This window comes from Vanellus vanellus, assembly GCF_965231255.1.
Source record: "Vanellus vanellus genome assembly, chromosome: 2".
NCBI lineage: Eukaryota > Metazoa > Chordata > Aves > Charadriiformes > Charadriidae > Vanellus > Vanellus vanellus.
Window position 1 is genome coordinate 18,865,308 of NC_138906.1, and position 27,143 is coordinate 18,892,450.

The 27,143-nt window shown below is 38.9% G+C and overlaps 2 protein-coding genes across 4 annotated transcripts in view; one reads left to right on the plus strand and one right to left on the minus strand.

The window, feature by feature from the left end:
• MASTL (microtubule associated serine/threonine kinase like) lies at positions 1-12,389 on the plus strand (the record flags this gene model as incomplete). Of its 2 annotated transcripts, XM_082499365.1 has the most annotated exons (10): positions 1-85; positions 1,414-1,520; positions 1,849-1,981; positions 2,553-2,725; positions 3,893-5,140; positions 7,207-7,345; positions 7,967-7,981; positions 9,561-9,674; positions 9,765-9,866; positions 12,232-12,389. In XM_082499365.1, exons 1-10 carry the CDS (start codon positions 16-18, stop codon positions 12,387-12,389), a joined length of 2,259 nt encoding a protein of 752 aa, XP_082355491.1. In that variant the 5' UTR covers positions 1-15. The 2 variants fall into 2 exon arrangements, with proteins under 2 accessions (XP_082355491.1, XP_082355490.1); XM_082499364.1 differs by lacking the exon at positions 7,967-7,981.
• Positions 12,390-19,330: 6,941 nt separating this feature from the next.
• ACBD5 (acyl-CoA binding domain containing 5) overlaps positions 19,331-27,143 on the minus strand; it is a gene marked incomplete at its 3' end in the record, with an annotated part of 32,480 nt that continues 24,667 nt past the window's right edge. The window contains exons 10-12 of one of the 2 annotated variants that reach the window (XM_082499337.1): positions 25,517-25,567; positions 25,117-25,226; positions 19,331-21,350 (exon numbers count right to left, since the gene is read on the minus strand). In XM_082499337.1, the coding sequence (XP_082355463.1) occupies positions 21,338-21,350; positions 25,117-25,226; positions 25,517-25,567 (174 nt within the window). Of the gene's footprint in view, positions 21,351-25,112; positions 25,227-25,516; positions 25,568-27,143 lie in introns of those variants that run through there. The other variant, XM_082499338.1, reaches the window with a different exon arrangement.

The following is a 27,143-nucleotide window of genomic DNA, read 5'->3' on the forward strand; positions in this document are numbered from 1 at the left end:
CTGAAGCCAGACAACATGCTCATTTCTAATCAGGGCCATATAAAGTTGACAGACTTTGGGCTTTCCAGAGTTACCCTGAACAGAGGTAAGAGTTGTCTGTATCCTTTTGGTTGTATTGGAATGTACGTTTGTGTCACATTCCCATATTCTTGAATGCTTTACATCCCCATAGAGGGCATCTTTCAATCAAATAAGCCCAAATGTTGCACTAATATCTGATTTCTAATAGGTAAGTACTGATAAGGTACATGCTAGTAAAGGCTCTGCTCTATGCATGGCACTTCAGAAGCCAAAATATTTATTCTTTGAGACAAGGGTGTATGAAATATGATCTAGAGCCTTTTCTCTCGAGGAGTATGGATTTCAAAGTTTGTTCTTTTAAGTGCACCAAGAGAATGCAATGGATGAATGATTAATTCTGGCTTTTTCTTGGTATACCTCTGGCTATTTCTGTCCTTCAGTTCATGTTTCTCTGTCCTTGTACCTGAACTGGGACTCTCCAGACATTAATGAGAGGGACAGGGGGAGGTGGCAAGTCCCTAACAAAATGTTATAAATCAGTGCTTTAGCATATGAACATTCTGTTTTCAAGTAGCAGAGAATATAGCTGAATAGCCAAATGACTGTTTGGCACAGACTGCAGGTCTTAAGGTGAATAGCCCGTTCCTGAACTAGTTTGTACCTCTAACTGCTTAGCTGTATCAGCCAAACTGATGCTGCACGGTATCAATTTAGTTTTTTGAGACAGCTGCTGATGGGTACTTTTTATATAGTTAAAGGAGCGTAGAAATTCAGAGCTGTCTATAAAGTTTCTGATTCATGGTTTTCAGGGTATAGGGGAAAATCCTAAGTTTACTGTATTTTCTGTAACATACTGCTTTAATTGATAGGTTCTGGTGGGACAGATTATTGTATCTAGTTGCACATGATATGTAAGCTTATAAGCCTACTCTAGTGAGCCAAAGATGGCATCTAAGGTTACATTTTCAGCTATGAAAAATTTGTCTGTAGCTTTTGAGATGTCTTTGGGAGAAAAGGAAGGCTTTGAATCAAATTTACCATCTTAGCCCACAGGCCGTAGGCTGTATTTGCTACCTAAAAACTGAAGTTGATATCAAGTTAGGAAACAATACTTCCAACATAGTATGGTGGAAAAGAAACTGGACTTTTACAGTTTCTGTATTTATAAACTGTAATTTTACGATGGAGGTACAGGAAGAAACAGCTTGTGTTGAATAGTAATGTATGGGTGTGTCTTCACTTGGGTTTGGTGGCTTCTTTTGTATATTTGTTCAGTATGTGACAAAATTTTTTTCCTTCTTGATAAAACTTGAATAGATGCCTGGAATATTGTTTATTTAATAGCAAAAGGAAAACCTGACCTGCTTCATTTTTTTTTTGTCTGTTTTTTAGAGATAAATATGATAGATATTCTTACTACACCATCAATGGCAAAGCCAAAACAAGACTACTCACGTACTCCAGGACAATTGTTGTCCCTCATCAGTTCTCTGGGTTTTGTAAGTAACTTCCACTGTCTTTGAATTACTTCATTCTTTTAGTTTACTGACTATCTTAAATGTAATAATAGGAGTTATAAGGCTATTCTTGCACCTCTTCTTCCCGCTGATAGAATGACTTATCATATGTTTCCAGTACTTTGAAGTTCTGAAGTGATCACCTTGGACTATATTTCAAATGGCTGACTATCAGTTGTGCTTCAAAAAATTTGGTAAATGGGCATGGCTAAGCTCCAATGCGAATGTAATAAAGAATGTGTAAAGTTACGCTCTCAATCCTGCATGTTTTGTTCAGGCTCTGTTAACTATGCTTCTTTCTGCTTGATAGTATACTCCTCTTGGAATGAAAATGCCAGAGCACAATTCAAGTCCATCATCTGAAAGTCTGCATGGAGTGGTTTCTCCCTTACCTATGGTCCAAAAGGAAAATACCCCTCTTTCAACTAAATTATTCAAAACATGTGAGTATACTAAGCCTTGTACTAAGTAACACTCTGGCTGTAAGGTTGTGGTCTTTTAATTTTCTGTGAGTAGCTTGGACCCAGTTGATAAAAGGGGTGCTTCCATAAGTGTCTTGCTGTCTACTGTTCTTCTGGTACTTAAGGTCTGACTTTTTTTTTTTTTAACCTACACTACTTATGTTATCTTTTGATTATTTTTTTCAAATGAATTCAAGATGACCCTTTAAGATTTTTCAGAAATAGTGTCAGTTCTTGGCGTACTTTCATTGAAAGTGATTTAATATAGCAATGTGTGCTTTCATTTGAATTGTCTTGTCTTGTTTTCTCACTTCTAACCTGAAATGAGAAAGGTTGTTATGGTGCTAATGTTTGTCTTGCTTTTAAATTCTTGGCAAGTCCCTACTTCAAAAAATGAGTGAATTGACCATGCAGGAAAAATGACAAGAGAAATTGTGATGTCATGCATAGCTTTCTATAACTGCCTTTGATGTGAAAGCCTGACATAGTGTGAAGCTGGTTAATATATGTTGCCTATTTGTATTAACATTTTAATTGCTTTTTTTCCCTCAAGGTCTTGATACTTCCCAACTAACTCCTGTGATGCCAGTGAGAAGTTTAACTCCTACTCTACTTCAGTCAAGAAAAAGGTTTGGTACCTCCAGTGCCGGTAGTCAGTCACACACATACTTGTCCAGTATGGAATCAGAATGCAGTGGCAGCCCCAGGTGGGAGAAAGATGTAGAGGTCAGGACTGTTTCATCTTCCCACTGTAAATTAAAATTGGCTTGTACTTTATACACATTGTTGCAGATCTCTTCTACTTACTTCACCCAGTTGTTTCAAGTGTAGAGAAGCCTTCCTACAGAAGGATTGGGTGTGTAATCCTTGCTGAGATGTTTTGGATCAAACTAGTATTTTTTCTTCAAACAAATAGTAGTCCTGTGCAACATAACAGGAAAAGCAAATGTCATTTAGCCTGCAGCAAAGAGTGAAAGAGAGGCCTGTACTGAACAGCACTGGTTTAGCCCTATTCTTTGCCAAGTGGGCAGTGCTGGGAGCACTGGGTCTTTGCATGCTGAGCTAATAAAACTATAGAGACAAGGTCAGCTTCCAGACGAAAGTATTTTTTTGAAATACAGAACTTGGGGAAAAAATAATAACCAAAACACACTTCAAACTTCTACTAGCTATTAAAAGCTGCAAATGATTAAGGTTTTCATTACTGAAGGGTTTTGTATCAACTAACCTAACACCAGTAATTATAACTGATCCAAAATACTTTCTCCTATATTAAACTGTAAATGAAATTCTGTACAAATACAGACATAAAAGAAAATGCTGCTGTGCTACTTAGTCCCTTGCCATGATTCCTATTTAGATCTCACACAAAACCTTATGTTTAAAATAATTTATAATTCTTTGTTTTATCTGTATATTTCCCAAGGTCTTGCTTTTAGTATGTTGTTACCAAAATAGTAGTAATATCAGATTTTCTGTTTGGCATCTCTGAAGTGTAATATGCCACAGGGTAGGTTGATGGGGTTCTTTGGTTTGGGGTTTCTTGGAAACCGAGAACTTCTGTAGCTTAACTTCTTAACATAAAATCACAAATACAACTTTAATTTCTATATTTCTTCATCCTTAAGGATTTAAAAATATTGCATTTTCTCTTGTATTCTAGCAAGCTTATTTCATGTTGTTAAAGTCAAATTATCCCTAACTTAGTTTTGGGGGGTTTTTTTGAATGTATTATGTCAGGTTTGTCACTATTAGTGATTAGAAAGAATAAGTAATGCTTGGGAATTTGCAGGTGTTTATGGAAGTGGAAATAAGGTGTTTTAAAGGACACATTTCTACAATACTGTAATCCTATTTTTCTTGATACTCAAAGCTTAATGTGCTTATTTGCAGCAAAGTGAAGATGAACTATGTTCTACAACAGGCAAAACAAGTAACAGTGGGTCGGCTCTCCTTTCAAATGTAGAATCGATGAATAGCAAAGGTATTGAAGTTTTAAAGAAAAAAGAACTGGAGTCTGTCATTTCTCCCATCGGCAGCAATGATTCTGGCAGTAGGCAGAAGTTGGGAAGTGAACATCCCGATATAACAGATACTCCTGTGACCACATTGGATGCGAAAGGCTTAGTCAGAAAATGTCTTTCTGAAAATAAGGTTTGGGAAGAAAAATTCTTCACAAATAAAAGAGATATGATTAATGAAACAGCAGAAACTTCCAATCAACAACAGTCACCTTCAAGGCAGAATGAGCCTGTCAAGCCTATCCAAGAGGAGGAAATTTTTGAAAAGCCAGGTGTAAAAAGAACCTTTGCATTAGTTGATACTAGTCCTTGTCAGGAACTTAACTATGTTAAAAAAAGCAATGCAGAATATAAACGTGGCTGTCAGATCTCAGAATTTCCAGCAAACAAAAGGACAGGTTTGACAACAGAAATTCAATCCTTAATGCTTTGTGATGATGGATGCTTACGTGACACCTGCAAAAGCAAGGAAGAAGTTAGGAGTCTTATTGGTAACCAGCAAACAGTAGAAAAATCACTTACTCCCATTATAGCCAAAAATCTTATGTGTGATCTGGATGCAGACTATGAAAAGGATGATAAAAAGGAGTATATGAACTCAAGTTTTTTGGGCACTGATGATGAAAAACCTTTAGGAATCCTCAGTGCAGATTCTGACTTATTTCCTGAAATATCTGTTACAGAAAGCCATTTAGAAAAGCAGCTTTTAGATTTGGACAAAAGTGTTAAAGACCTCTCCTTTGAGGAGCCAAAACCAGAAGGCATACTGATAACATCACCAGAGTCCCGAGATGCCTCACAAAATGGAGGAGAAGCAGCACATGCTGTCCAGGACTGCAAGCTGTTACATCATGAAAAGGATAATGACCAAAAGCACATGAAAGGAACTTATCTTGACACAGTATCTTCTCCTTCAGAAAAGATGATGGAAGCGCTGAATCTCTTTAAAAAAAATGCTGTTGTTTTTCGAAGTTATAATAGTCCAATTAATATATCCAATATATCTGAGCCATGTAGTATGGCTTCCTTGGATATCATGGATCTTTCACCTGCTTGTAGTGGCTCTTACCCAACAGCTATTACTCCATTACAGAAAGGAAGACCTTATAGGGTCTATCAGGTATGTAAGGAGACATGTAGAAACTTTGTGCATGCATTAGACATTAATGCTCTGAAATTATTTCAGTTGTTAATTTAGGGAAAACTGAAGTAGTTTGAGGTAGTCTGTCTCTGTCAGATACCTTCGCTGTTCCAACCAACCATGGAGTTTGTAAATACTTGAAAGGTGACATGTTTACATTTCTAAATGTCTCTAGAACTCTAAACCCTTCAAGTAATACAACAGAGAATTCTTTTAAAAATACCTAGTGCTTAGCTTTTGCCAACATGGATGGCTGTGTTTGCTTCACTTACTGCACTTGTGTGGCCAAAGTGATAACTTGTGTAAGAGCTTAGCGATAACTGTATGTCCACTGGTTTGCCTCTGCCTCAATGGACATTTTCTGTCCACCTCTCTGGGAAATCCTTTGCTCTTACAGTGAACTGGTAAAGAAAGCCTGTGCTATCTTTTCTCATCCTACTTTTAGTGCAGTGTGGTATTTCCTGTGAGTAATTATAGGTTTCCTGATGTAATGGGAAGTCTTTGTTTTTGTTTTTTTTTTAACTTGTATCCCTCCCAAGATGATCTGCAAATGCTGTTCAGCTGCTAGTAACTGCTATTGTGCTTGCCATTTTCTCTCTTCATCCTGGTAAAAGAGATGTTGTAATGTGTACTGTCAAGCCTATTACAAAGATTGATGTAAACAGTAATAGCTGCTTGCAAGTTATGAAGTTTTTGCTTTAACCTTTTTCAATCTTCTGATAGTAAATAAAAATCTTATTGTCCAAACGTAAATTAGGGCCCTAATGTGTGGAAAAGTAAAAGTATACTTCTCAATCAGTGTTTCCCGTTTTGTTTTGGCGTAGCTTTACAAGACCTTCATCCAGTTACTTAAGTTCTAGTTGTAGGATCTAAAGCTTTCTGACAAAACTTGCAGGGTGTTGAATGATTTGGTGTACCAAAAGGGGACACTTTAATATATTGGGGGGGAAGCCTTTTTCCTGATGTCTTTGAACTGCTAGCTTCTGTTTTATCTGCGTAAAATTTTAATTGACTATGAAACTTAGCTTTCATTCAACTGAAATGGAGTCATAGTAGAATCTTATCTTGTGAGAAATAAATGACTGATGGCATTATGTTTTTGTAGCTTAGATTTGAACAGGAGGATACCTTCTCTGTATACTTTTGTGATCCTTTTTAAACTCAATCATTGTGACCTGATTATCTGTTTTCTATTTTAATAGTGGATTCTGTAGCCTTTATGGCATAGTGATAACAAATAGATCTCTGCTGCACTGAAGAGGAAGTTGGAAACAATTATACAAGATACATGGGAATTAAGGGTATATTGAAACTTGAAGGAGAGTCTCTGCAAGATAATGTAGTAGTACCTCCAGGTCATTGCAGTCAGCCTATTGGCTATAAGAATTTATTGATCTCTTGGCAAGCCAGCATATTGTCTTCAAATAAAGTCCCAAATTACTTTCAGAAGGTTTGTGTAGCTGTAAACAGTCACTAAATCAAACTTGAGCAGAACTTTATTGCCAGGTGTTATGCAGCCCACAGGATGCAGGTTAAACAATAAAGGGCTCATTTAATGTATTTTGAGTGTATCTGGTGTGCGATATATGAGAAAATTCAGGATTCTCCTTTTTATTTTACTGGCATTTGACATATATACTTGCCTTTTTCATTGGCTAATATTAAGAACTCGGTGCTAAAATTGAAGGCTATTTGGACATTCTATTTAGTAGGTTATCTTCAGATTTGAATTTGAAAGAGGAGTTTAAGATTGGTTGGGTTCGTTTGGTTGTTTTTGGAGATGTTACTTGTGAATTTGACACTGGAGGAAGAACTTAGGGAAAAGTGTCTTAAAGAGTAGACATAAATTAACTTTCTATGCTTCAAGATGGTTGAGATAAAGAAATGGAAGCACATCTCACACATTTTTCCAGAGAATGTGCATTTTGTGACACGTTCTTGACTTGAACTTAAGTATCAACTGTTACACCCATTACTAAACTTGGAGATGGGAATTTCTCTGCTGGTTTTGTTTGACATCTGAAATCCTTGTTGCACCTTTTAAGACACCTCATCAGGGAGATGCTGGCACACCGTATAGGACTCCAAAGAGTGTAAGAAGAGGAGCTGCCCCGGTAGAAGGTGAACGCATCCTAGGAACTCCAGACTACCTGGCACCTGAGCTGCTTTTGACAAAGCCTCATGGTAAGACAAACTAACCATGGAGATTGTAAATACTTGAAAGGTGACATGTACACTTCTAAATGTCTCTAGAGCTCTAAACCCTTTAATACAACAGTAAATTCTTTAAAAATACCTAGTGCTTAGCTTTTGCCAACATGGATGGCTGTGTTTGCTTCAGCTGCTCCTTCTGTTTACTTTTTCCCATGAGCAAAGGTTTTGACTGTTTAGCAGCAGACGAGACTATGCTCATCTAGCGCTTTGGAAGCTGTGCTTAGGCAGCCTGAGACTTGTGTGTGCCTTAGGAATCACAACTTGGTCATCCTGAGTGTCCTTCAAGATTCTTGAGGGAGGAAGGGGAGTTCTGGCTTTGGAACTCAAAACTTCCCCTCATGAAATATTTCTGGTGTTAACTTGCTTGTAAATGTAGTTGTAATCCTAAACTATAATCATGTTACAAAACTATTTTTGTGTTTCTAACTTAAATTTAACATTGCTATCTTTCTTTATTGTTGAGCTACTACCTTAAGAAAACAATCTGTTTTCCTATGCCTTCTGAGAATCATGTGATATTTGATGTTTGTATTTGTTAGGGTTTTTTGCAATAATTGTAATGTTTTTGCTTCATTGTCTTTTCATATGCAGGGACTCTGATCACTGGTGAGTTTGCTATATAATGTGCAGAAATGGAGTGTTCAGCATAACTGAATAGTCAAAGTATAACTAGATCACCATTTCCAATAAAATTGTTTGGGTGAACAATATTTCTATATAGAAAGATATGTCCAATATGCACCCCACATAAGAATGTGTGATACTTCCACAAAAGATTCGGGAAATGTCAGTATCACTGTGACCAGGTTATTGAAAGTCACACATGTAAGCCTGTACTTCAGGAGTAAAGTCAGCATTCTTAAAGACATTGTGTAATGGGAGATAAACCAGTGACACTTTTAATCATTGCTTCCTTTTTATGTGATCAATCTGAATTACTTTGTGTATGGGTGAAGAAGGCTCAGATGCTCAAAATCTGGTACTTCTGTTTCTTGCTTCAAATACTGGTAGATGTGATTTAGCAGGGATATGGTAGGAGTTAATCTAATCTTTAGTTAAACTTTGGGTGTGAAAAACTGCTGCTGAAACCTGTGTTACTACATTCTTCAGAGCTGTGATCTTATTAGACTTTGACTGAAGCTGGGAATATTTTAGCTGAACATCCAGGTAGCTCTAATAACAGTGGATGTGATCTCACTGCTATGATATGCTTAGCTTGGTGGGGCACTCTCACTGCTATTAAAAGTTACTAAAAGTGCATTAAATTACTAGTTACACATTTCAGTTTTCAGCATTTCTAAACTCAGTCAATAGTCCTTCTGAAGTGGCTCAAGACATTTGTTTTTGTAACTTGGAGGTGTCTTATATGCCAAAAAAGACAAAAATTATGCTTAGTCTCTTTGAAATATTTTTTTCAGCAGGTGTGGCACCTATTCTTTATGTAGTGGAGTGGGCATTGCTTACAGATGCAGAAAGCTTAAAATGCATGCAGTGGTGTCTGGGATTGCTTTGCCTGCTTGTTTTTAAGTGGGTTAATAAGATGAGTTTGGCAAAAAAAAAAAAACAAACCTGGAATGTGGAAAACCAAAATTATTTAATAACGAAGGAGAGAGCTAGTAACTCTGTATTGCCCTAATCAGCTGTAGTGTAATGGAGAGTAATTCCAGCTTCTTGCGTCCTGGCTCATCTCTGCAAGCTGTCTTTCAATATTTTGACCTAAATTTAGACAAATGGAAACTAAGTTCAATAGTTTGAATTCTTGGAGCCTTCTCGAAGAACTGAGAGAAAGGTACGGGTTACAACATGGAGCACTCATCCAGGCTCTAGAGCATTTGTTAAAGACAACTGTTTCTTATCACAAAGCAGTCTCTTGGAGAAGTCAGCTCCTGGATTCTCTGTGATGGGAGTTAATAAGAAGATTGTTCTTAAGACACCCCCCCTTGCTTTTATACCCCACTATTATCTATAACGAATTAAGGAGCAGACTGGCTTTAAAGAGCCCTTTAAATAGATTTTGAATCTTCTGCATGATTATTAAGTACAACTTATTTTGTCTCTTCCTTCACTTCTAATAAATTTTGCAGGACTTAAACCTGCTTCAATTTCTGCCATGGCTAATCTTCAAATCTGTGCAAATATCATTAAACCTTTGTGTTAGTGTAATGACCTGGATTTCTCTTATCAGGTTCTGCTGTAGACTGGTGGGCCCTTGGAGTTTGTCTGTTTGAGTTTCTAACTGGAATTCCACCTTTTAATGATGAAACACCAGCACAAGTCTTTCAAAATATTTTGAAAAGAGGTAATCTGCTTCAGTAATTGGGGAAAGTATGTATTTCCAACATTTGTTTTGTGGTTTGAGTTACTGACTTATCTGCATCTTTGTCTGTAGATATTCCCTGGCCTGAGGGTGAAGAAAAGCTGTCTGATAACGCCCAAAATGCAATAGATATTCTTCTAACGATTGACAGTACTAAGAGAGCTGGACTGAAGGGTTAGTGTTAAAGTTACTTTGTGTTCTTTGCAACTAATTAAAAACTTCGAAGTGGTGATGTTCTCCTCCTGAATCTCAGACTAATAAATTTTAATGTCTATTTAGGTTCCATGTATAGTGCCTGAATGCTTAACAAATTGTAGTATTTTCTGTATTTATTGTGGGATTTTCCCCTTTTGAATGAGGAAACTTTAGGGGGTGGAGTGTTTTTTTGTTCTGTATTTTTAATCAAACTTTTGTTTTGCTTTAATGCTGTTTTGCAATGGATGTTTAGTGTTTGACATCTGACATAGCAAGGTTCACTCTTATCTAAGTCAGTAACAGGTATTTGTTTTTTTTTTTTTGACCTAACTGATTTTAGGAACTGTGATTAAAAGCCTATAGTTTGGGAGAGAAGCCCCCTATGAAAGTTAACTCAAAGGAGCTTTTTTTCTTAGGAATCAGCCTGTCTTTACTGAATGTATAGGGGAACGCAGAGTTAGACAATATGTACTATACAAAATCTATTTAATTTTTTCTCTTTTAGAAGGACTTAAACATTTGCTATTGTAACAGTGACTGTATTTTATAAAAAAAAAAAAAAAAAACCACACCTGATAACATGAAGAAAGCTTAGAGTGAGGTGTCTTGGAAAAAGAGGAAGAGGTCTTATGAGAAAACTGCCTAAGAAAACACCAGATTTCTAGTGGAAAGGAAATTATGACTTGTAAACAGACTAAAGGCTAGAAGCTGAAACCAGGCCAAAATCAAATTAGAGAGGGCCCACAGTTATAAATAAAGAACGTGATGTCAACGGGGAATTCTTTGGCGCTTTAATGTCTCCCCAAAAGCATTTAATGTCTTAATTTGAAGGTATTTAACTAAAACACTAGTTATTGTCTTTATTCCTGGATACTGGGGTGCAATCTAATTGCCTGCATGCATAGAAACTTAAACTAGATGACATAAAGGTTGCTTCCAATCTGAAGTTCTGGGAAAATCACTCTTTGTCAGGACCTCTACCTGTATCTGATCACTTTATCCAATTTAAAGGCCACCAAGGAGAAGGTGGATGAGTAGCTTTCAGGAAAACCACTAAGTTTTCCTCCCTGTAATGGAATTTCCATCACTGTCATCTTCTCTGCCCTCCCCAACACACATGCACTCCCTCTTTGTCCAGTGTGAAGCCTACCTTATTGAGAAATCCCAGTTGTGTCATGTCCTAGTACTGAGCTTCTAGGAGTTCAGTCTTTCCAGATAAGAGAAGCTCTAAAGCAGCATTTGGCAGAGAACACCGGTATGCAAAGTTTGAGTTTCTTTTAACCGCCTGTCTTCAGAGACGGGGGCAGAAGCTGACTGCCAGCTGTGGTACACATTAATACTGCTTTGGAAAAGACAATGAAGTCTGCTTACCTCTTCAGCTGAAGACAGCTTTCAGCACAGGAGAACTTTAAGAGCAGATCTACATACAGTTCTGTGACAGTGGATCTGTGCAGTGTCCTGCTGCATGTATGGTTGCTGAAGCTATTAGAAGGAGTTAGAAGACTAACCCTCTAATTTATTGCCATTTGTCTAAAATAAACTTTGATATTGTGTTATATTACTTGATCAGGAAATGCAGAAATAATAAACAAATGTTAATGTCTTATACTGTCTATCAGCTAAAAGCCTGTGATAAGTGCCGAGAATTAAAATTTGTAGAATTGTAAAACTTTCACCTCCTTCTAAATGTGATTTTCTTTCAAGATTTTTTTTACTTTAAATTTTTCCTTACCTGTCCTTTTTTTTTCTATTTGATTTTGGTTTTGTTTTTTTCATGGTGCAGGTGATAAAAAACATGTGTTTGTATCCCACTCAGCTGAAAAGGTGCTTTCTGGCATTGAATCAAAGCAGCAAAGGCCCTCTCATCAGGGAGTGGTGTTTTCAGGTTGTGCAAAAGACACATCAGATCCTGCGTGCCAGGAAGTCACCTTCTGGTCAGAACAGACAAGGCAGGGGAATTCTTGAGTCAAAGTCTTGCAGCTTGGTTAGTTGGGAAGAGGAATCTGGAGTTCTGTGGTAACTTCACCGTAAGGATGTTTAGACTTGTATGTTTGGGGGTAGGCCAAAGGGGACTGTAGAAAGCAGAGGAGGACTACTCTGGGAGCAGCAAAAGGCAGGTGGCCTGGAGTGGAGAAAGATGGGAGTGACTCCCACATGTCTACTCAGCATGGAACTTTAGCAAAATTAGAGGGTAATCAAAACCTGATTGCAATTTACACTCTTGTGAATTTCCAAAACAGCAAAATAGAGCAAATCTAGTGACAGCTATGTGTCAAGGGAACAGAGTGACTATGGAGTATGGACAACAGGAAGTTTAAAATGCTTATATGAACTTCTGTTTCAGAACTAAAACATCACCCCCTCTTTCGTGGTGTGGACTGGGATAATCTACAGAATCAAACTATGCCGTTTATACCTCAGCCGGATGATGAAACTGATACCTCTTACTTTGAAGCTAGGAATAATGCTCAGCACCTGACTGTATCTGGATTTAGCTTATAGCTTCAAGATAAGTGAACTTTTTCCATGTTTGTGCACACTTACAGGTTGCTCTGCAACACTACTCTTGTCTTAACTAAGTTTCCTTGCCAAATTTAGTGTGTTTTAAGTTATCAGTCTGGTTTTATTATTGTATCCTTTATTCTAAAGTTAAACTACTGTGTAAAACTTAGCTGGTGTCAAGTGCCTTCATGCTACTTTTTCTTGCTGCACCTTACTAAGAGGCCAGAGTGTTGTTATTTCATGGTGCTAATAACACTTGGCAATGATGGGGCTTTTTTTAATAGCAATGAGTAACTCCAGTTAGGGGGTGTGAAGTTATTTCCCAGTTAAACATACTAGGGGAAAAATGCTACTTGTATCTAGCCATAACTTACCTGTTGGTGGTTCAGTATAATGGCAGTCTTGTTTGGGAGTAGTCCTTTCTGACCAGTTTGAATATATATCCACTGTGCAAAACTCATGGTTTTTATCCAAGGTGGAAAACTGAAATCTTAATGCAGCATTGAAATAACTTACTTCTGTTTATCTTATCCCAAGAGGGGTTAAAAGAGACAGTGGTGTTCAAAGTTGACTTAGCTGGATGTGGCATGTGAGATTGACAGTAGTTCCACTGGTGGTTATCCTTCCCAGACAAATGGCGTAGGGAAAGGATACTTGGGGCAAGTCCATTTAAATTTTTGCATTGTAAACACTGACACTATAGGAAGATGGACTGAATGGCATACATTTTAGCAATTACTTGTTTTAAATAGAAACTGCTGAGTATCTGTGTTTTGTGCTCACTGATGTCAGATGACAAAACAAAAATCACCCAAGCATTAGCTAACAAGTGAAGTATTGCTCATACTGAAGCTGCTATATATTAAAGAATATAATGCATTGCAAATTAAGACTGTTGTTCTGTAAACTCACAACCAGATCTTAAATTTTACTAGAACTTAAGTTAAAATGTATATTCAGTATTATAAATCCTAATTAGGGGGAGTATATTTAAATCTATTTTCAAATACAACACGAAACTTGCATCTGCTGTTTTAGAGGTTTACTTGCATAGGTATCTTTCTCAGCTGACTTACTGAAGATTTTTAGTTTTCAGCTTTGTACTTGCTAGATAAAGGTCACTTGTGTGAGATGGTGGTGCCAGCCAGTGGCCACATGCTGGAAGCCAAGCATTTTGCTAGTGATTTTTTTTTTGCCAGGTGGCTTTTGAGTCTCATGAGCTGACCCTTCTTGCAGGGGGAGTGAGTTGTCCCTTCATTGCCCTGCTTCCTGGAAGACAAGATTTACTGATGGAATTCTGAGCAAACAGTGTCTGCTGGGCTTCCTGCTGTCCATCCCCTCAGGTAGCTGGGAAAGGAATGGGAATGGTGGAGAAAAAGGAAGTTTTCCTGGAAGGACCAGAAGAGAGCTAATCCTTAACAGCTCAGAGTGACAGATCCTAGCTATAGGTGTGATAATTCAAACAGAGGGAAACAGAATCTTGGCAAGCTGTAAAACATCTGGATGCTCACTCCCTTTGCTAAGGACTTCAGTTCCAGAAAACTTCTAATTTGTTGAATCTTACTGAAACTGTTACATGAAAAAGGTGCAAGCAATCAAATGTAATGCATTACTAAAACAGTATCCATAGACAATATTCTCTGAATACAATGAGAAGTTCTTTAGCACTTTTTCCTGTGTATAGTTAGAACATATAAAATGGGGAGGAGGAATACCTTAATTTAAGTAATCACTGGTATTTTATACAATCTATTTTTCCATTTCTAGTAATCTGGCATAAGAAAACTAGTCTTACAATAATGAATTTCAGTTTCATGCTGAGGAAAATATTCTAAAAATGTGTTAGGAAATAATATAAACTGACCACCATAACAGCTCTTTGTCTTCAGTACTTTACAAATGATTACAACTTGTTCCTGCTTTGCAGTATAATACGTTCCCTTCAAGGCAGAAAAAATTTAGTTACAGTGGTATGACATCATAAAGATAAACTCTAACCCCTTGAAATAATTCTTAATCAGCTGCAATGGTCAAACTTCTATCTAAACTTTCTTGACCAATCACAATGAAGTAGAGAACTGCTTAAAAGTCTTAAGTAATCTAATGCTAGTGTATATAGAGCTAGAGATGATAGTACACCAAATATTAGGCATAAAGAATCATGTTAACCTCTTTTTTTCTTATAAGGTTCGAGGTTTTTATAAAAACCTTATTCTAAAAGAAAATTATGGTTTTTCTACTGTAGTTTTATAATGCCATACAAAAACATAATTTCTATAGAACAATAAATAGGTCAATTGACAAATCGGAATGTTTAAATGTAAACAGTTATTGCTATACTGCTGTCCAGAACTCTTAAATTCTGCAGTTAACACTGAAGGCTTGCAATACCCCGTTCTCTACAATACCTTGTGCTTATCTTGATCATAGCAAACAGAGTTGAATTTAACAAGGTGATTGTTGGGAGTTGTGGTGTGGCTTTGTTTGGTTGGTTTCTTTTGTATTTTTTGTTAAAGGTGAATCCTAGCTTTATTCTTCAACATGGAATTTCTTCCCATTGTTTTTGCCCCACTTATTGCTTGACTTGAAATATTACAGGGAAAAGTACAAAAAGCTATATTGTAGTAACTGAAAGATTCTAAAGTTTCTTTGGTTTCTTTTTATTTGTAATCATACAAATATTTGTGTAAACTGGCAAAAGAAAGTTTTTGGTCCTCAGAAGCTGTGGAATACCACTTGGCAAGTGCTGTAGCTGTTACATGGTGTTCCTTGAAGGCCTAAACTTTTGTTACGTGTGTAACCTACATATAAACTCTGTAGCTTCCAGGTTATCTAGAGAGACAGTTTATCTGCTATTACAGTTTTCAAGCACACTTCTGTCTGGCTAGAGATCAATAACTGTCACGCTTGCTTATACAGAAATAGCAGTCGTAGACAACTATTACTGTGACTGACTTGCTGTTAGGCTCATCTATACACTGCACCACATTCAGAGGCCAATATAAAGAAATGCTGCTGTGTGTTCTTGAGCCAGTAGGTTCCAGTTTCAGCACGATCAAGTTCTACCTCTGGTTACTCTTACAGTAATTTGTATTCTCCTTGCTCTCTACTACAGCCTCAAAAAAACCTTACTTTGCACACTTTTGTGTAAATATATAAAATAAAATACTGCAGTCCTGCTGTTGGTTGCTTCTGCATTTTATTGTCTTTAAACTGTCTTACACTTTTGACCCTGTGTGGGGGTGGGAGGTGGATCTTTATAGAAAGAAACACTGGAAACACCTAATACATGTCTGCATGCCTTTCAGTTTGTAACTTGCTAACCAAGCTACATTTGTGTATTTAGTGACAGGAGGGCAGAGTCCTTAAGTGGTCTGTAACTCCTGCTGGGATTCTGCTCCTCTGTGGTAAGTAGAGTCAAAGACAGACAGTGACTCCATCTCCACCAGCACGTGCTGTGCTGCCACAGTCCCAGAGGAGGAGAAACAGAGGGCCCTCAGGGCAGAACAGCTGCCCCTCATGCACACTTCTACCTGCCTCTGTTCTTGTTCCCCTAACTGAACACCTATTAGTAGCCAGAAAGACTAGCATGGGCAACAAACAGGAGGAGCTGGAAGCCATTGTACACCAGGGTAATTACAATGTAGTTGCCATCACAGAAACATGGTGGGATGACTCGCATAGCTATAGTGCTGCCATGGATGGCTATAGACTCTTCAGGAAGGATAGGCAAGTGAGGAGAGGCGGGGGGCTGGCCCTGTATGTCAGGGAGTGTTATGAATGTCTTGAACTAAATGATGGTGATAATGAGATTGAGTGTTTATGGGTAAGGATCAGAGGGAGGGCTAACAAGGCAGATATTGTAGTAGGAGTCTGTTATAGACCGCCCAACCAGGATGAGGAGGTAGATGAAATATTCTATAAACGGCTGGGAGAAGTCTCAAGATCGTGAGCTCTAGTCCTCGTGGGAGACTTCAATTTGCCGGACATCTGCTGGGAATACAATACAGCAGGGAGGGAACAGTCTAGAAAGTTCCTGGAAGGTACTGGGGATAACTTCTTAACACAACTAGTGAAAGAGCCAACTAGGGAAGGTGCCCTGCTGCATCTGTTGTTTGTAAACAGGGAAGGTCTTGTGGGGGATGTGATGGTTGGAGGCCATCTTGGCAACAGTGACCACGAAATGATAGAGTTCTCAATTCTGGGAGAAGCAAGGAAGGGGGTCAGCAGAACTGCCACCTTGGACTTCCGGAAAGTGGACTTCGGGCTCTTCAGGAGCCTGGTTGACAAAGTCCCCTGGGAGGCAGTCCTCCAGGGCAAAGGAGCCCAGGAAGCCTGGATGTCTTTCAAGACGGAAGTCCTAAAGGCGCAGGAGCAGGCTGTCCCCGTGTGCCGTAAGACAAGCCGTCGGGGAAAAAGACCGGCCTGGCTAAGCAGGGAGCTAGTGTTGCAGCTTAGGGAAAAAAAGAGGATATACGGCCTTAGGAAGGAAGGGCAGGCCACCCAGGAGGATTACAAAGAGGTAGTAAAGCGATGTAGGGAAAAAATCAGAAGGGCCAAAGCTCAGCTAGAGCTAAACCTGGCTTCTGTTGTCAAGGACAACAAAAAAAGTTTCTATAAATATATTAGCGATAAAAAGAGGACCAAGGATAATATCTGTCCTCTAGTAGATGGGGCTGGTAATGTAGTAACCAAGGATGAGGAAAAGGCTGAGGTACTTAATGCCGTCTTTGCCTCAGTCTTCAGCAGTAGGACCAGTTGTTCCTTGAATTCCCCGACCCCTGAGCTAGAATACAGGGATGGGGAGCAGAATGAAGCCCCTGTAATCCAAAGGGAAGTGGTGAGGGACCTGCTTCAGCACCTGGAGGTGCACAAATCTATGGGGCCGGATGGGATCCATCCAAGGGTACTGAAGGAGCTGGCGGAAGTGCTCACCAGCCCACTGTGCATCATTTATGAACAGTCCTGGATAACCAGGGAGGTCCCAGCTGACTGGAGGTTGGCAAATGTGACACCCATCCATAAGAAGGGCCGGAAGGAGGATCCAGGGAACTACAGGCCAGTCAGTCTGACATCGGTGCCTGGGAAGGTCATGGAGCAGATCATCCTCAGTGCCATCACACGGCACATGCAAGAGAACAGGGTGATCAGGCCCAGTCAGCATGGGTTTGTGAAAGGCAGGTCATGCCTGTCAAACCTGATCTCCTTCTATGACAAGGTGACCCACTTGCTGGACAAGGGAAAAGCTGTGGATGTTATCTACCTGGATTTTTGCAAGGCTTTTGACACCGTTTCCCATAGCATTCTCCTGGAGAAACTGGCTGCTCATGGCCTGGACAGGTATACTCTTCGTTGGGTAAAAAACTGGCTGGATGGCCGTGTCCAGAGAGTGGTGGTAAATGGAGTTAAATCCAGTTGGTGTCCAGTCACGAGTGGTGTCCCCCCAGGGATCGGTGCTGGGGCCCGTTCTCTTTAATATCTTTATCAACGATCTGGATGAGGGGATCAAATGCACCCTCAGTAAGTTCGCAGACAACACTAAACTAGGGGGGCGTGTTGATCTGCTTGAGGGTAGATTGGCTCTGCAGAGGGATCTGGACAGGCTGGACAGATGGGCTGAGGCCAATGGTATGAGGTTCAAAAGGCCAAGTGTCGGGTCCTGCACTTGGGTCACAACAACCCCATGCAGCGCTACAGACTGGGGGCGGAGTGGCTCAAAAGCTGCCTGGCAGAAAAGGACCTGGGGTTGTTGGTGGACAGCCGGCTGAGTATGAGCCAGCAGTGTGCCCAGGCAGCCAAGAAGGCCAACACCATCCTGGCCTGCATCAGGAATAGTGTGGTGAGCCGGACTAGGGAAGTAATCATCCCCCTGTACTCGGCACTGGTGAGGCCTCACCTCGAGTACTGTGTTCAGTTTTGGGCCCCTCACTACAAGAAGGACATTGAGGTGTTGGAGCGTGTCCAGAGAAGGGCTACAAAGCTGGTGAAGGGTCTGGAGGACAAACCTTATGAGGAACGACTGAGGGATCTGGGGTTGTTTAGCCTGGAGAAGAGGAGGCTGAGGGGAGACCTTATCACCCTCTACAACTACCTGAAAGGAGGTTTTAGAGAGATGGGAGCTGACCTCTTCTCCCTGGCGCCAAGTGATAGGATGAGAGGAAATGGGTTCAAGTTATGTCAGGGCAGGTTTAGATTGGATATTAGGAAGCATTTTTTCACTGAAAGGGTTATTAAACATTGGAATAAGCTGCCCAGAGAGGTGGTGGATTCACCATCCCTGGAGGTGTTTAAGAAAAGGGTAGATGAGGTGCTTAGGGACATGGTTTAGGAGTGGTGGTGTTTTTATCAGGGTAGGTTAATGGTTGGACTTGATGATCTTAAAGGTCCCTTCCAACCTCACTGATTCTATGATTCTATGAAGGTCTTCCATCTGGTTTCATCCAGAGCACACCTATGCTTTTTGGATGAAGTTTGATTCACTGCAGGAAACTAGCTGGACATTTGCTTCAGAAGTACAACTTTGAGCCAGGTCTGGATGTTCCCAGTGCTATGCAGAACTGTTTTGACTGCCAGACCTCTTGAGAGCACCAACAAAGCCTAGTTCTGCACACCCATGATCTGCTTATGCCACATTTTCTAAGTTAATGCTGTGTATCTTTGTATCTGGGCAAATTATAAAAATAAGTTGTCCTTACCTTTAAGATGAAATACCAGTTAACTAGAAAACTGTTGAAATAGTGGTGAATTTGAGACGCCCCTAGCAGCTGAGGCCCTGTTATGAGTTGCAGGTAACTGGTTCTAAAAGTGATGTTGTTTTGTATTACAACTTTATGAAGCAGCAGTCTCAATCTTAATGCAGCCAGCAGGCTCTTCTGTACAGCCAAAGCATCCAATCTACAGCATCTACTAAACATTAAGGAAATTCAAGATAAAATACAAAGTATTAAGGGATTGATTTATTGAAACATGAATAAATAACAAGGATGGCATATGCCTACATTTCTGTCAGTGGGAAGTTAACAGTTAGTTACCTTTAAGAATGTCTGTACCACCTCTAAAAGCGAGACACCTACATGTAACATGGGTATGAACTGAGGGAGGAGGCACTCCAGGGTGCTTTGTCCTGTCAGAAGACGTGCTGCTTCAGGAGGTTTGTTTTTTCAAGTGACCTTCAAGCTGGAGTATCCTTCCTGTATAACCATTTCTATCATTTTATGGTAAGAAGTCAATCACTCAGAACTTTAAGCTACAGGCACAGTGGCTTCAGGTCACAGCAGAACTTCCCTTCCAGCATAAGCTTTGTTCAAACCTGAGTTTTCAGGACATCTCACACCAAAACTCATCTCTGGTACATGAAACCATCTGGTTGGTACAGCAGTCTTCAAAGAGGTTCTGGTCATTTTATTTTTTAATTCAGCTTGACAATAAGGAAATTAGAAGAGGGGGGAAAGTAACTTAAAAAAAAAGCACACTTAACTAAATACAAGATTAAAACTGCTCTGGTAAAACAAACGTTAAATTCTGTGATTACATTTTTATACAGTATAGCTTGTATGAAAAATGTTTTCCAAACTATAAAAGATTTTCAGGAAGGACAAAAAATAATTTTCCTTAAGAATTATTTGTAATATGTAGTCCAGGTGGAGAATGAAAGCACATATATAATATGATAAAATTTCTGAAGATTCAGATCTTAAACATGGGTTATGCTATGATGCAATTCTTTATAGCACATGAATGTCTTCATTTTCCATCAAACCTAATTTTAGTGCATTTCCATTTTCCAGAGATTTAGACAACTTATAAATTAATTTATTTTAAAATTAAGTGTAAAGCATGCTTTAATCAAGCAAACTTCACAAGGTTGTAACTCTATCTGTATATTGGCTAATAAATACTCCATAAAAAAAAAAATCAGCACCAAAATTAGCTGAAAAGTTTTGTTTTGAAAGGAAATAGAAGGATAAGAGAGAAAAAAAATACCAGAACTGATATTTTTTCTAATGAGTTGGGCAAAGTCCACAATAGATTAGGGCTAGATTAAATCTTATTTCAATTTACATAAACCGACAACAAAAACCTTACAGTGCACTGAGCTTTTTAAAATCTTAGAGATATACTTAGAGCTAGCTTTCATCTTATTTTAGAGCACCTTGTGCCAAAACTATGTATTTCCATGAAAACAAGCTGTTGTCAACAAGAATACAATTATCAAAGTTTAAAATATAAGGTGCAGCCTCTTTAGATGGATCCCTTGTTCCACACACAGTTTCCAAACTTGTATTTGACAGTCCATCTGCTATTAATGGCTCTAACTTGCAAGACATCTATCAATTCCCAAATCTCCTTTACAATCTTAAAGGATAAGTGAAGGATTCAGCTTCATTTCTGACCAATTTACATGGAAGTTTGCGCCATACTGGTTTGGCAGCAAAAATAACCAATTGAATTTCTCAGGGCTATATTGCATTTTTCCAACAGCTTCCAATGTATTGAATTCATACTTTATTAGTGCTTTCATCTGATAATCTGTAATCCTGGGGAAAAACAGGCAGGGATGTTGTGACTGTAGAATTATTTCTGTATTAAAGTGACAGTTTTACATATTTTTACTTACTCTTTTACAAAGATGATATTCTCTTCATCATCTAACAGCAGCAAGACCAGTAATTACTGAAGGCCCATCCATAAGCACATTCCAAAGTAATTAATGTTCATATGGGTTTGAGGATGGAATTATTAAATTTATTTTATTTGTAACCTAGGAGCTGTGAATCATTCAAGTTTCAATAATGTTAGTCCTTAAATGTTGAGCTCAAAGGTAGTACAAAATATTACTATAACAGAAGGAACATAATCCCAGATCCTGAGATTCTATGAGAATTCAGAATTCCTTCGCATTCCAGGGCCATCTTCTCCTAGAAGCCTTTAAGCAAAGTCATGAATTCTCAGTTCAGTTTTCTAGAAAAGGAACCAAGTAAATTAGTTTAATGTACCTTCACATATGAGATTATTTTTCATTTGTCTAAATAAACAAATCAATTAAGGTTACATGTGAATGATTTCCAATCCATTAAAATACAACACTGCTTCAATATACCTGGAAATTTTCCCTCTTAACTTACAAAACAATCTGCAAGTTTACAGAACTGGCACAAATTGCACTGAAGAGTATAAAATATCACTAAGAATTCTGAACTGCAAATGAAAGTCCTCAGAGCAGTCCCTGACCAACAGTCAGCGATTTGCTGGCTCACAGCAGAGCAACACTTAGGAGCTGGTTTTCCAATGACTGCAGCAAACGTGCAATCAGAATGTTCTGCAATCATGAGGTGAATCTAAACAATTCACAGTTACTAAAAATATATTTCTATCTGTGATCTGGTTTTAGATTCAGGTTTTCAGGCTTTCTTCAGCAAAGGCTCCAATATGAGCACCCAGATTTTCAGCATTAACTTCCCTATAAGAGGACAGGTTAAGAGGCTCAGAAGACCTAAACCAGCCAGAACTCTGTACACCATAAGGGTGCTAAGAGTGGGCTGAGCTACCCCCTTTCCCAGGGACATGAGCTAAACACAAAGCTGTTGGCTACAGGAGGCCTTCTCTCCACCAGTTCCAGGGAATTTGCTCCACTGTGCAAATGAGTTCAGGAGTCATGGCTCCACAGCATCATGATGAGAAAACCTCACATGGTAGCACATTCTCACCTCATATTCTGCTCCAGGACAGTTTATGTAGTTTAAAACCAAAAGTATATAGATATGGTCAATATATGCACTGCGTACAGCTGCTGCCTAAAAGCTTACACGCCTTAACACAGCACAAACTGAAACTGGCAGTGGGACAACAGAGAAGGACTCTCGTTTTGCAATTCCATTTTCTCTCTGAGTGTCCTTGATCAACTTCCTACCCATTGCTAAAGGAGATGGAACTCCGGATGGTAAGGTGATGCAGAAGCAGATTGTCCTTAGATTCTGGCTATGGGTAGATTTCTTCAGAAGCAAAGAGGAAAGTTGAAGAACACAGAAATTTCTTTAGTTGTTTCTTTTCTCATCTCATATTAATACAATTCATGAATGAGTACACAAAACAAGGACTGTCTGGGGCTATGCTATCTCTGACACACAAGGATACTGGTATTTGCCGTTAGTAGACAAATCCTGGTGTCCAGAACTGAAAAAGAACATTGATAAACTGTGGAGGATTCAGCAAAGAGCCACCAGAACCATCCCAAGTTTGGAAAACAACTTTAAAATGAGATTCCAGTTGCTCCACCTGCTTTATTTAAGCAAGAGATTAAGAGATGACCTAGTGATAGCAATAAAATACCTGTGGAAAACACATCATGGGCTCTTTGTCAAGTAGATAAAGATCTAGGAAAATCCAAGGTATGAAAGCTGAAGCTAGACAAATCCAAACTAAAAATAATGTACCGTTTGCTTACTAATTTAAAACTCAGAAAAATTGCTAGAAAGGGTATTTTTCTAAAAACTGATTTCTCACTGAACCTGTGAATTGATTGAGGGTGCTACAGCTGTCAGAATAGATGATCAAAAGATGTTTAAAAGAACAGCATACTGTTCAGAGAGAGAGAACATGGCCATTTGAGAGTTATTAGCTAAACAACACTAAAGTTCATAGGACCATCGCTAAAAAAAATTGTATTGATTTTAAAAAACTTTGTCCTTGCTGATGAAATGGAAATCTCCATTTACTAGTGCAGAACATAAGGCAAATGTGTGTAACTGCCTACAAGCCTTAGTAGTGAAATCTCTGGTTTCATCAGATCATGCAAGTGACACCAATGCTGCTAATGACAGCACTGAGACGGGGCAACTCCCAGGCAGGCATGAAGCCCTTGTGGGCATTGCATTGTTTACAATAGCATGGGCTGCGCCCAGAGGGTGGTGACCAGTGACAGAAGTCTAGTTGGAGGCCAGTAGTTAGCAGTATATATGTCTGGGGTCAGGGCTGGGTCCAGTCCTGTGTCACATCTTTATTAATAATCTAGACGATGGGGCGGAGTGCACCCTCAGCACATTTGCAGGTTACACAAAACTGGGAGGAGTCGTTGATATGCCAGAGGGTGGTGCTGCCATCTAGAGGGATCTCAGCAGGATGGAAAATGGGGTGACAGCAACCTCATGAAGTACAAGGGGAAGAGCCAAGTCCAGCACCTGGGGAGGAACAATCCCAGACACCAGTACACACTGTGGCCTGCCCAGCTGGGAAGTAGCTTGGCAGAAAAGGACCTGGGGGTTCTGGTGGACACCAAGTTGAACATAAGCCAGCAATGTGCCCTTGCAGCAAAGGCAGCCAATGGTACTGCGGGCTGCGTTATCCCTCCCAGCAGGTCAAGGGAGGTGATCCTTCCCCTCTACTCAGCACTGGAGAGGCCACACCTGGAGTGCTGTGTCCAGTTTTGGGTACAAGAGAGACATGGACATACTGAAGACAGTCCAACAAAAGATCATGAAAATGATTAAGGGACTGGAGCATCTCTCCTATGAGGAGAGATGAACACTGGCACAGGTTGCCCAGAGAGGTTGTGGAGTCTCCCTCCTCCTGGGCAACCAGCTCTAAATGTCCCTGCATGAGCTGGGGGCTTGGACCAGATGACCTCCAGAGGTGCCTTCCAACATCAACCATTCTGTGTTTCTGTGATTTACCGTATGAAAGAAAACTATACCATGAAAACTGTCAAATATTAAAAAGCTAGAACAATTCAAGCTAATTCTACAAACATGCAGACTGTCTGCAGACTGACAGAGCAGAAAACACTTAAAAGGTAAGAGAATACTAAGCTGACAAAGTCAGGTGTGAGGTTGAAGTAAGTAGATAGCAACTGGCGAACATTCACTTGATCTTCTGATGCTTAGAGAGTTGACAAAAGGTAAGATGAGAGTACAATTGTCCTTGAGCTGAAGGAAGTCAAAGTAGACGTTACAAAAATATAAGGTGCTAGTAAACGTTAAATAAGAAATAGGTGACAGATGGGACTTTGCAAAGGATTTGATAAGAAATTTTTTTCTCATGGCACAAGAGGACTAGAGAGGCTAGAAGCAGTGAAAATGTCTCAACAGGATATTGGGAGGGAGAGAGTCAAAGAATGTTGTAGAGACACTTCCAAGATATCCAACCTCACCCACTCTTGTATGCTCACTGAAATTATTTATCCTGCATCACATTTCATGGATTTAACCTAAATTGCCACATATAAAGCCAAATTAACCAATACTTTCTTACGCTCAGAAACTATTAAGGCAAAGAAAACTATACGTGTCTTTTCCTAAAATTCCCAGCTAATGGAAAGCACTCCTCCTAGCTTCCAGAATTTCTTGTTGCGCATTCGGCTTGAGTTCTTGGGAGTGAAACATGCACCTTCCTATCATAACCATACCAAGGACTCTACTGTACAATCTGATTTAGCCTGGTATCTTCAGAGCTATGAGTCACTGATACATACAATGGAACATTAAGCAACACGTCTTGAAACAAAGAACTCAAGGAAACAGGATTTATCAAAGCAATTATTATCAAGCTCCCCATTTTGATACTGACCCGGTGTTTCAGATACACTGTCAAAGCCTTATCAAGAGTGTACCCTTGCATTCTTCTTATGCATGAAGGCAGTATTTTATGTCCTGTCTAAATAACATGATATACTATGTATTGGCTTAAACAGATGAAATGCAGTATATATGCCCAATTAAATGCATGTCTTTACCTCCGCTTTCTTTGAAGATACACATGTACCAACCACTGGGCAATAAATGGCCATACAATAGCAAAAGCTAAAACACCAGGAGAAATTTCGAAGGGCCACCATGATGGTTTCTAAAGAAAACAGGAAAAAAAATCCAGTCAGCAATCTGTGTACACATATTGAATACCACAGGTATACTTCTCAGTTACTTAAAGGGTTACAGGATCAAAGCAGAAAATACTAGTAAGACCAGAAAAAAAGAATAATCTATCAAATAACTTCTTCAGACACAGATTATTTTTTATCTCCTAGTCAAGGAAGAGACAATATAAAAAGCACATACTAAGAGCTAGATATAAAATATTAATCTAATCTTTTTTCACCATTCATACTGCTTTTTACAAATAGGAAAAAAAAATACCTTGACAGAGGAGGCAGGCTGACAATTTGACTGTAGCGTTGCAGATTTTGCCTTTAAATACAAACAAAAGCTGGTGAGTATTAAAAAAGGAAACTGCAATTAAATTTTTTCTCCTTCGCAAAATGAGAATATGAAGTTTTTAATCTTGTGAAGGTTTTGCAATCTCTATATATGACAGTTTAAGCAACAGAACCACCCCCATGCAACATCCCTTTCACCACTTAGTTTCCAACTTCCCTCTCATGTTTCCATTACTCTTTATAGCATTTTTATAACATCTCTGTGTGTTAAAAAAAAAAAAAAAAAAAAAAATCAGTGTCACTTACTGGACCTCTTTACAAGGCCCCCCTGCCCAACTTGTCATCAGAACTTCCTCAACTCTGGTCCAGTCCCAGAGCAGAAATCCCAGCAACTTAATTTGCATGATTACATATTTCGACACCAGTCTATGCAAAGGCCAAAAGCACTGTTTCAGTCTGCCCTGAGCTATAGCTACAAGCATGTCTAACAGCATAAAGGAAAGAGAATACTCTGTTCTAAATCTTCCAGGCAATCCAGAAAATGAGAAGTACCAGAAACTTTTCAAGACTATTCCCATACACTGTTGCGGTGCTTCCACAAAAACAAAGCAATCAGTTTTCTAGGTCTTTCTTAATTTATGTAAGTGTGAAACAGAAGCTTCTGTTTCTCTTTAGGTAAGGTTAGCAAACACAGCGTGAACTGCTGGGGAAGAATATTTTACTATTTCTTCATATATTGCTCAGGCAAAAAAAAGAAAATCAATCTGTACCCAAACATCAGATTCTTGAATACCTGTGATGGAGCAAAATCATGGTTTTAATAAATCCTTTTCCCTGGCTGCCTTAGATTTGGAGTATGTGCATCCCATAGGATACTACTTGTACAGTTCTCTCATTCTCAGGTAGCTCAAAATATATCAGCAATTCAAACAAAACCAAACATTTTTAGGTTGCTGGTTCAACTACATTCACAGCATATTCTATTCTCCTGAATATATGGTATTTCCATTGAAACAGAAGGAAAAAGAAACTCTACATCAATAAATATCTACACTTGCTTAAGATTTCTTTTCCGTATCTTGTAAACATGATGTAAGATTCCAAGAAAGTCGATTAGTTCAGGGGGAAAGAATGCTATGAAGAATCAATCTTCTCCTAAAATGGAATCAGAAGTTCTGCCTGCAAACATTTACCAATCTGGAAAATTAAGATAATTTCTCACTTCCTTTGAAAATCCTTTCAGATCTACTGATGAAGAAATTATCTAGGATCATGTATTACTAACATTAACTATGGAACCTCCATATAGCGACTGTGTAATGTGTATCAATAATGATGGCTAAGATTAGTCTGATCACAAATCAGTAAAATAACATATGGTTAATTTTTAGGTGAAAACACATGTTTTTTCTCACATGTACAAGAGTCCTGAATTGTGTTCCTAAGAGTAGGTAACAATAAGAAATTTTAAGTTGGAATAAACTACAGAATATAACTGAAATGTCTTTACCGTTTAAGAAAATATTGTCTGAAATTTTAATCTAAAAAAGGATAAAAACATCCAAGGAAATTTAATAAAAAGTAATCAAATAACTTCAATGAATAAT